At 36.5% G+C, this 11,055-nt stretch overlaps 1 protein-coding gene across 10 annotated transcripts in view; it reads right to left on the reverse strand.

Moving 5' to 3' along the window:
- Slik (Sterile20-like kinase) overlaps positions 1 to 10,802 on the reverse strand; it is a 16,130-nt gene extending 5,328 nt beyond the window's left edge. For 6 of the 10 annotated variants that reach the window (XR_014436142.1, XM_083085201.1, XM_083085204.1 and 3 more), the window contains exons 1-11: positions 10,509 to 10,802; positions 7,684 to 8,308; positions 7,427 to 7,591; positions 7,083 to 7,281; positions 6,827 to 6,957; positions 6,316 to 6,639; positions 4,187 to 4,271; positions 3,946 to 4,109; positions 3,325 to 3,848; positions 2,668 to 3,194; positions 310 to 2,576 (exon numbers count right to left, since the gene is read on the reverse strand). Coding sequence is in view for 9 of the 10 variants with exons in the window: in XM_083085201.1 (XP_082941327.1) it covers positions 310 to 2,576; positions 2,668 to 3,194; positions 3,325 to 3,848; positions 3,946 to 4,109; positions 4,187 to 4,271; positions 6,316 to 6,639; positions 6,827 to 6,957; positions 7,083 to 7,281; positions 7,427 to 7,591; positions 7,684 to 7,878 (4,581 nt within the window). In the remaining variant the exon portion in view is untranslated. Of the gene's footprint in view, positions 1 to 309; positions 2,577 to 2,667; positions 3,195 to 3,324; positions 3,849 to 3,945; positions 4,110 to 4,186; positions 4,272 to 5,695; positions 5,742 to 6,315; positions 6,640 to 6,826; positions 6,958 to 7,082; positions 7,282 to 7,426; positions 7,592 to 7,683; positions 8,309 to 9,121; positions 9,621 to 9,647; positions 9,669 to 9,963; positions 10,059 to 10,508 lie in introns of those variants that run through there. The other 4 variants (XM_083085199.1, XM_083085200.1, XM_083085198.1 and 1 more) reach the window with 4 other exon arrangements.
- Positions 10,803 to 11,055: the final 253 nt, after the last annotated feature.

An 11,055-nucleotide genomic window follows, 5' to 3' on the forward strand; every position in this document is an offset into this window, starting at 1 on the left:
ACAATCGAAACAATCGAACAATCAAGTTTGCGCTCGTATCTCGATTTTCGATTACTTTACGATACTGCGTCGGTTTGCGCCGACTTTTCGATTAAACTAAATTCTCACACATTGTTAATTAAAGATGCGGAAAAAAAAAAAATAAATCGCACATCGCTGAATCCTGAATTGATGAAAAATTCAAAAGCAATTACACTATCAGGTCGTCGAGGATCAATTTTTGCATCCAAGAGAGAAAAACATCGATAAAATATAAATAAAACTTGGAACAGTCTTTTTACATTTATCCGAGATTTGCCCAATATTTACCTGTTTTCGAGGCTTAAGTTGCGCTTTCCACTCACGAATTTCTTTGCCATAAGCCTCCTCCTGTTCCTTCAACTTTAGCGTCTCATGTTCCATTAGCATCTTTCGCTTTTCGTTCTGCAATTGCTCCAGTTCCTTGATTGTGGCATCGCTTTGGGCCCTCACTTCCTCGAGCTGTCTGGAATGCTTCAATTCGAATCTCTGTTGCTCCGCTCTATACCTCTTTTTCTCGTTCTCTTGAAACTTTTTCAGCTTCTCCCGCTCGGCATCGGGATCCGGCGCGAGTACGGATGACATCGAGATTCTCATCGATTCGCGAAACATCATTTCGCGCGCCTTCATTTCATTGCGAATACGCTTAGGTAGATTTCTACGTTCCACCGTTTGTCGCTTGATCAACTCTTCCTCTTTCCTCTGATTCATTCGCTTCATCTGTTCCAATTCCTTCTCGTGCCGTATGAGCATCTGATGTCTCTGCAAGAAGAATATATCCTTGAGCTGTTTCTTGAGTAACTGTTGTCGCTCGTGTATTTGCCGTTCCTCCTGCTCCCAGATGGCCGCCTCCCTGCCGCGCATCAATTGCTGCTTCTGTTGCAAGAATTGCCGTTCCATCAATGCGATCTTTTCGCGATGACTATCCGACAATCGTCTCAGCGATATCTCGTGGCTCTCATTGAGTTTCTCCAAGAAGAGCTTCTCTCGCTCCTCGTGCTCCGCCTCGAGCTTCTCCTTTCGTATCTTAAACGCACTTTTTCGCTTATCTTTTGGCATTAAATCTATCTCTTGCTTCAATAATCTCAATTCTTGTTTCAGACCCTCTCGGAACTGTTTGAGCTCCCTTTCCTGTTCGCTACGAATTTTTTTGGACGCCAGTCGCAGATCGACTTCCTGCTGCGCTTCGGCCCGCTCGATTTGCTGTCTCTGTTGTCTAGCGAGCGTCTCTAAATCCGCTTCAGCATTACGCTCCAATAGTTGCCTTTCCTGCTCGAATCGCTTTTCCTGTTGATCCTTGTTGAACTGAGCTTTCTGTGCCAAATCCTGAAATTGTTTCTGCTCCATCTTTTGCAACATCTTCAATTCTCTCAGCTCTTGCTTCCTGAATATCTGATCGTCATACACCTTGCCGTTCTCATCGTCGCCGTATATCACCTTAGAAGTCGTCGTTGTAACTACGACACCATCGATCTCGAACTTTCTCGTACGCTTTCTCGTCTTCTTTTTCAAATTCATCATTTGTATATCCTCTTTCGTTCTGGTCGGTCGAGACATCTCGCGATTATAATCAGGTTTACGGCGCAGAACGACTTCCTCATCGACCTCTGCGTGCTGAGCTTGATTCAAGCGATTTTCCTTGTTTGATTCCCTGCTATCCTGACTGATCGTTGTAGAGATGGATTCGGCATCGGAGCGATCGATGCTCTTGCTCGGCGTATGCGATCTTATGGAACTGGAATCGCTTTGGGACCTGGAACCTTCGAAGCTATCCGGAGAGACTCGTTTTTCTTTGCCAAAGCTCTTGACACTGATCTCCTTCGACTTGATCGTCTTTACGATTTTATCATCGACGTGATGCGGCACGATCTCATTCTTGATTAATCCGTTTATCTTCTTCGCTTCATTTCTCTCGTAGTCGTCCACTTCCGAAGGCTCTATGATCGTACTGGCGATCATCACTTTGCTGCTCTCGTCTCCGCTGTCGCTCCTCAAGCTCGATCTCTCGTTCGAGCTCAGATCGCTATGGGACGAACCGGTACGAATAACGTTGTGCTTTTTGGATCTCGAAGAGTCCTTCACTTGTTCCTTATCATCGCCCACCGTAACTACGGAAACATGACTGGTATCTTGCAATTCGTCTACAATTGGGCTCACTATAATCACCTCTGACTCATCCAACTTTTTACCAATTCTCTTAGACACGTCGGTAAGTACGATAGACTGTTCCTGCGGCGTATATTCCAGACTATCCAGACTAGGAAATGCATCATCGTCGACAATTGAATTGTCATTCACCTGAGTCTTGTTCATTTCATTGGCAACAATAACGACCTCCGATGTTGGTGAAGTGCGACGCGAGAGAGACGTTGTCGTCGTCGTTGTTGTCGTTATTGTCGTCGTCGTCGAGGGTGCGTCCACTAGCACGGGCGGATGCGTCGTCACGACAGTAACTTGACTTATGTTACTCGCTAGACTATTCGACATGTCCGGCAAATCGGCAGTAATACGAACAGTCGAAGTGTTTAAGCGTACCTCTTGCTCGGATTGACCTTTTCCTGCAACATGAATAATAAACAACATAAGTAGAGAAAGGGTAAAGAGATAAATTTATCCATTTGAGATATTGATGTTATTTATAATTTTTACCAGTTATAACGACTATATTGTCTCCGCTGCTTCTTCTCGAACTGCTTTTACTTTTCAGCGGCGTCGACGTAATTACCGACACGTTAATTTCCGAATCTTGTTTTTCCAAACTCTTATCATTGCTCATCACGTCTTTTCGATTGTATTCTGTCTTATTGTCATCCACTTTAATGTGTAATTCGTCCGAGAAGCTTTCCAGGGAATCGTTTCTGGACGATCCCGTGCTGCGGCTTTTCACAGTTGCATTCTCAGTCTTTGTCAAGCCAAACTGTATCTTAATATCCTCTGTAGAATTAGCTTTAACGTTATTCTTCTCCGATGATGCGACAGTCGATGTATGCTTCAACGTTTCCATAGGACTGTCGCTTATTCTTTTTCCAGAATCCATGGACAATTGCTTCTCCAGTACAGCATTCAGTTTCTCTCCAACGGATTTTCGTTTTTCTTCTAAACTCTTGTAATCTTTTTCTCGAGATTGCAGATCGTAATTCGTTACGTCATCAACGGATAATAATTTACTTTTCATCCTAAAGTGAAATATTATTTTACGATTTTTACAGTTTTTCTTCTTTCAAACCCATTTCAGTTTTACTCTACAGTATCTGAATTTAAATGGGTGCTGCCAATAAAAAATAAATAAATAAAAAATAAACTTACCTATCCTTTTCTTCTAAAGACGATTGTTTGTATATTATTTTCGACAAATCTTCAATCATTTCTGGCTTTACAGGTGCTGATTTGCGTTTCTCATTTACTCCGAATTGTTTTTTCGAAGGACTTGATTTGCTGTTTATTAACTTTTGCTGATTTTCAAACCTTCTTATATTATCGAACAGCTTAACATTATCTTCATTTTCATTTTTCTTTCCTTTTCCGGAACCATCCAATTCATTTTGCATCTGATTTTCAGTTTCCAAGTTTCTTTGTTCTGCAACGTTTGTCACTTGATCCACCATTTTTTCATTTTGCGACAATTTATTTATTTGCGATTTATCTTCGGCAGATTTCTGTTTATCCGTCAAGTTTACGATCTTTTCGACATCCTTCGAAATGTTTTCTCTCCCTTCAACGTCTTTCTTTTTCTTTTCTTCGCTATCTTGACGCATGGGTGGTGGTGGAGGTGCCGGCCCTTTATCTCGAGATAATCTACGCTCGCTTGTTTCATTTGGTGGCTTAGGTGCCTGGACAAATAATTTATACATGATATTAACATTTATTCTTCAAATGAGAGCGTACAATGAACTATTATTTAATAAACTGATCAATTATGTCAAATACCTGCTTTTTTTCAGCAGAAGGAGGCTGTATGTTCTCTTTGGATTCAGCCTTACGTAATCTCTTATTCTTATCCTCCTTCTCACCATCCCGATTAATCTCACGCTTATGACTTTCCTCTTTCTTCAAAGATGTAGGCAACGCCGCGATATTTTCTTTATCAGTGACTAGGAGAAACGAGAAAGAATTATTAATATATTTTGCAATGCTGCGCGTCTATTAGAAGTAAAATTTTGTAAAATACTTTTAATTTCAGCATCAAGACGCGTAGGAGCGGAGTCATCTGTGATTTGATCCAACTCCAAAGGAAGGTGAGACGTGCGCTGCTCCTGAAACATTAACGTACATGACTTACAACGTGACTATAATAAAATAGAAAAAAAACCTCTTTCAATTCTTCATTATTTGATTTCTACATGACTATTACTAATAATGAGAAATATTAAAAGTAACATGTAACTAAAAATACACCGGTAAAAATTTAAAATAATTATTATTACATATTATAATTCAGTTTATCACTTTGATGTAAAAAAAAATGTAACAAGATAGTGTTAAAAAACAGAAAAAGAAAAAAAAAACAAAACAAAGTATATCATATTATTTCATGCTGTATGTACATAATGTATAGAATGATAATCATCCATGTCATCAGAAATCAGAAGCTGTTTTTTTCTAAAAACTATTATAAGTGACAACATTCTTTTTTTAGTATATTAAAATTGAGGTCTTTTATAGGGTAATAATAAAAAAACATATTGTCAAATTCTTCAATATAAGCAAACTTCTCTCTCTCTCCCTTGCTCTTTAAAGTAAAAATCTGACATTTTTTCTTACACGGATTTTTTTTATCATTTGACACATAGAAATATTAAGGAAGTTTAGATCAAGGATCATTAGAAGATAAATATTTTATATTTCATTTATTATTTGGAACTTTTACTTCAATACCTCACTTATTGCTTATTTATAATAAGCCTTCACAAAAACATCACCAAAAAATTTTTAGTGTTATCTCTTTTATCTTTTTACAGTTTCAGAGGAAACTATTTGTAACATGAGAGATTGCTGTGTAAAAATATTTTTAATTTTATACTTGTGTATTAACATGTGTATGATTTTGTTTGTTTGTATATTACATGAGCTTTCAGTCTCAGGATTAATCGATCTGTCAGCACATAAAATGCGACAGTGCAAGCTACTAACCTGACAGATATTGGGATAATGAGGCTGGCGAGGGCCAGGAGAACCGCATGCACAACCAAATTATAATTATCATAAATATCACACATTCATTCCAATTACATCAATACATATTTTATACATATAGAGGATATTATACTATTGATACTGTTCTACAGATATTTTTAACCATTTATTCCTCGTTGAAGAGAAAAATAAAATGTACAATTCAGAATTTAACTTTAGATGCATGCATTATTATTACGACAATTATTACTGCAATATTTATATATTTAACTAAGATGATTCGTCATGCATATCAATTGCATATTAATACAAACAATCTCATATTATATTCTCATCTCATATTCAATAATTTATAACTTGTAAATCATCAAGCTATAAGATATGCTCTTAAATCTTTTAAAAATATTGATTGTGGGACTAGTGGCTTTAATAGATACGATACAAAGTAAAAAATCTAATCAATACGTTAACAATTTATATTATTCCATTTTATAAACGATAAATGAGAAACACATATTATATGCTTCACCAAGAAGCAGCTTACCAATTCGCTGATATTGTTCTCTGTGTTTTTTCGTTTTTTTGGCCTTCTATAATAACGGAAGCATGTAACAGTGTATAATACATGTTAATTCTGCATTGTCAGAAACTCAATATATAACTATTTAAATTATGAAATGAAAATATCGTATTGTTGCATTAAGACTTGCAAAGAACTCTTCTTATATTGGAATAGTATCTTTTCGCATATGCGGAAATTGAAATTTTAAAATTAAAAATATATGTATAGTTTATGAAATTTTAATACAACTATGGCATAAATGATGATTTGAGAGAGATATGTGTAAAAAATATTGTGCTACAATTTTTCTTCTTCTTTGTAGATAAGGCACACATGTGTTTAATTCATACAAAAGAATATTTATGGATGCAATTTATATTTGTTAAATATAAATATATTCATATATATATATATATATATATATATATATATATATTTTTATATTCATAAATAGATTCATATATGTTATTTATATTCAATTCTATGCATTTATATTTATTAATTGATTACTAGTTAAATTACTTTTATTGCATATAATCTGCATAATTAACATGTACATGAAGAATTTGAAATAAAATATATGATGAGAAGTAAAATCTTACCTCTGCTTCCTCATCTACGAGCTCCTCTTCAACAACATCCGCCTTATATTCAAGCAACAAATCCCTGACAGGTTTTGGATCTAAATTTCGGCTTATAAACGGATGTTTTAGCAAATCGTCAGCTGTAGGTCGTGAGGTCGGATCCTTTATAAGAGCTTTAGCAATAAAATCATTAAATTCCTTACTCCATTTGCTGGGCTGATCCAGTTTCGGCGGATCGCTTTTCTGTATTTTAAGTAGCACTCGCATCGGCGACATTTCGTGGTTCGGTGGCTCCATTTGTGCAAACTCTATTAGAGTTATGCCAAGAGACCAGATGTCCACCTAAACAATCATGGAAAAAATATCATATTTTATAAGTTGAAGTTAATATAAAGGATAAAAAGAAGAAAAAAATACATTTATATTTATTAATACACACACACACACACACACACACACACACACACACACACACACACACACACACACACCACACACACACACACACACACACGAGAGTAACACCTACTTTAAAATCATAGGGATTGTCTCTAAATGTTTCACATAAGACAACCTCGGGTGCCATCCAATAAGGAGTGCCAATAAATGTATCGTGCTTCTGTAAAGTATGCTTATTCTTTGCAGATACTCCAAAATCAGCTGCAATCAAAGACAAAAAAATCTTGTTATATGTTAGGTTTGAACATACGCATATATGCAGCAGGAACAGCAGAGATATTTGTTAAAATTAGATATTAGATATTTACTAAAGTTGAGGCATTTACCTAGTTTAACACCTCCTGCCATAGTCAGTAAAACATTCCCCGCCTTTAAATCTCTGTGTATAACTTTGGATTTGTGTAAGAAAGCAAGACCTTTAGTCATATGCTGACAAATGTACGCTATTTGCATTTCAGTCAGCGCCTTTTCCAACTCGACCATTATAGAATCCACAGCACCACCGTCACAATACTCGATTAACATCTATATTTAAAATGTTTCTCTTTTCCCATTGTTTCTCATAGTAATTGATCATTTAATTATATCAGAAATAATTATCTAATTTATCAACTTCCATCATGAGAGTTAAAATTATTTTTATAAAAAGAAAAAAAAAAGTAACGCATACCCACAATTTTCCCTCGATGAAATAGGCTTCGTGTAATTCAACAATATTAGAATGTTTGCATTCCGATAAAATATCTATTTCAATCATAAAATCACTAAGATCATCTTCTCCCTCTAATGCACACATTTTTGCAGCGGCGAGCTGATTAGACTGCTTGTGTTGTGCCTGCAGCAAATAGTACAACAATCATTTAGAAATACATAGACTGGATCAAATAACTACACTTAATATATTAGAACTTTTTCATGCAATATTACCTTATAAACTTTACCAAACGCACCATCGCCTAGTTCACCAACCATTTCCCAAAACTCCTCCGGATTACAGTCCATTTTAATATTGTTATACAACTTCTTCTTCTTTGCATCATTACCACCAAAGTGGAATGCTTTCTTCAGATTTGATAAGAATGACATTTTGGTAGTTGCACTGTTTAATATATTTTTGCACATACACTTAAACTAAACTTATTAATTACAATTTATGTACATGTGTACACACACGTGTGTGTAAAGATGCTCTTCAATCGTAAATACTCTTTGATTATAAGAGTGTATTAAATTCATAAAATGTTACTTTATTCAATGCTCAAAAGAGCTCATTTCTCCTTTCTAACTCATTAAGCGGTATACTTAAAACAATGTATTGCTTTATACAGTTCATATTATTTTAATATCTATTGCATCAAAAACACAGATATTTGTTTTAGATCCCTACCAAGGGACTGTGCCGTACCACTCCCGCATTTTTGTTTCAAATTTTAAATCACACTTCTTAATTGATTATCGTTATCATCAAACTGTTTCGAGCACAGATAAAATGAGGGCGACCCATTGCTCTTCAATAATTATATATGCAATATATATTGAAATCAAGTGTTTTCTGGAACAAAAAATATAAATTATCTTATTAATCATCCTTTTGTTTGCGCAATATCAATTCAATGTTAATAAATGTTCAATGTTAATTCATCTTGTCGATATAATTATTTCATTCATTTTGGAGTCAAAGTATATTCCTTATATATTTAATATACTCAGTTATTAAACAAGAAGCATATTTTTAATATAATATAGTATTACAATAATGTAGTATTTTGTGTTTCTAGCAGTTTAAAAATAATAAATGTAAAAATTCCAGTGATGGAGAAAACTAGGACATAGTCAATGGAACAACATTCCATCTATAAGATTTCTCTCTCTATATTGGTTTAGAACTGGAAAATGAAATACAAAGTTGTACAAGACATATGTATAAAATTCTTTGAAATAATCTATTGTAGGAGAAATATATTACATACACATGCATGTTATAAATGATAAAAGAGATAACTAGACAGAGAAAGTTTAGATATTGTTGATAACTTTAAAAAAATTATTATCTGTGATGCGCGGGTATTGTCAACATATGGATTCAGAGAAACACAAAGGCTTCTCCGGTAATTTTGCAAAAGCAATACAAAAATTTGAACTTCTACCTTAAATCGACAATTTATTTTTTCTCCAAATCAATAATTCGTCACTTTTATATTCTGGCCTTGTGTTAATATGCAAATAGAGAAAACGACAAGTAATTAAGATTTAAAAAAAATATGAAATGACGGGACGCCAACATATTCTTTCGCGATTCGACATTCCCTTTCAAGAGGAAGAGAAGTGACACATAACGATGTGCGATTGCAGAATATATCCTTACTCGTAAAAATATTTCGCGTGGGCAAGACTTGCAAAACGTCTTCCAGCTCGTAGGGGAAACGGAAAATTCGATTAGACGTTAATACAGGAATACATTAGTACTGCGATACTGTATCGAATACGTAACGAAGCAGAGATACGTCCTGCTTCGACGATAATCCTTAGCGAATACGATCCGCCGCCGCCGCCGCCGCTGTCGTCGTCGTCGTCGTCCTCGTCGCTCCTGGTCGATAGCGTCGTTTCGGTCCACGATTGTGTTTGTATCGCGCGAGATACGTTTACATCGCGAGCGTAATAAATAAGCAGCGTAACAAACGATAAGAAAATGAGAAATCACGCGAATGAACGAACGAAGCGAACAATGATAGAGAAAGACGAAACCAAAAAAGAGAGAGAGAATGAACGAAAGCGAGCGAGCGAGAGAGAGGAGGGGAGAGGAAGGAAGGGAGAGAGAGAGAGAGAATGATGGAATCATCGACAGGTGTTGACGCTCGATCACGCGGATTGACACAATTTTGACAAGTAACCTTAAGTCACGTCATTCGTCAATGTCGCCGATGCGTGTAAGAGTGCTGTTTTGATTCTAAATTTTCGAAAACGCATAATCCGCGTAAGCGGTTAGTTTTCGTATGAACACGCCCTCACATACGGCTGGAAATCGGCACAACGCGTGAGAGATGAGACCGAGATAGTCGTCGTTGTCGTCGTCATCATCGTCAGCGAGAGGCAGGATTTGCGCCGCGTGATACCGTGATATTCGTATAATATTGCGCGTAAATACAGACACAGATTCTTTCACAGAGAGGAATCTTATATCCTTTTCGTACTTATCTGTTCACCTACCTTCTATCTATAATCCCCTTCTCTTCAAAGTACTAATATATGTGAGTAATCTGATTTTGAACGCACAAAGTGTAAAGAAGTGCAGCTAAAAGGAACAGACTGCTCGATGCACCTATAGAAAGAGAGAGAGAGAGAGAGAGAGAGAGAGAGAGAGAGAGAGAGAGAGAGAGAGAGAGAGAGAGAGAGAGAGAGAGAGAGATAGGTCCATATTCTGAATCCTCTTTTATCGATAAAAGTGCCTCTAAAAGTGGCTTATAGCCAATCAGAAGGCTTATAAGCCACTTTTAGAGGCACTTTTATCGATAAAAGAGGATTCAGAATATGGACCATAGAGATAGATAGATAGATACAGAGAAAGAGAGAGAGAGAGAGAGAGAGAAAGAGAGAGAGCGAGGCGCCGCATATACTGCTCTCGCTTCGGGCGGTTTTGCCGAGACAAGATCGTGCCATGTTTCAACGAACGACTCTAGAGTGGACTTAGCGCCCCGAACCATTAAAAACAAACGCGAAAAACATGAAGACATCTCGCGCGAACGCTAGCTTACCAATTTTACGCGATAAAGCAATTAGTCTGGAGGTTCTGGACACGACACACTGCTTTCCCTCTCCCCGTCAGGCTGCAAAATCCACCGGAATGTAGCTGCCGTCTGCTTAGATCTTGTGTGTCTTGTTACGCGAGATTCGTCCAAGGAAAAGAGAGAATCACGCACTACTTAAGACACAAGCGCGTATAATTTTGACGCGTTCCGTTGGCGACACACGAAGCTATCTCTTGCGGGAATCTGTAAACTCTGCGGCATAGCTACGCACGGCCATTTTCTCCACTGTTACCAACATACGCTTCGTGACTGCGCTTATGAACCACAGACATCTATACTATATACTAGACCGCTAACTTGCGTCGAATACATGTCCACGAAATTTATGTACTATTCTCATGCATGCGTAACGTTGGTGGACAGCAGTCACGTTTGTGATTGGTGATGTTATGTACAATGTACATAAGTATGTAATTTGTGTATAAACTTACAGTTGAATATAAGTTATTTTTAAACAATATATAATGTTCTTCGTTTTTAATTAAAATTTATT

The sequence above is a fragment of the Camponotus vicinus genome, unplaced genomic scaffold (genome assembly GCF_025532165.1).
Source record: "Camponotus vicinus isolate PSW18456_S1 unplaced genomic scaffold, iyCamVici1.0 SCAF_12, whole genome shotgun sequence".
NCBI classification, from domain to species: Eukaryota; Metazoa; Arthropoda; class Insecta; order Hymenoptera; family Formicidae; genus Camponotus; species Camponotus vicinus.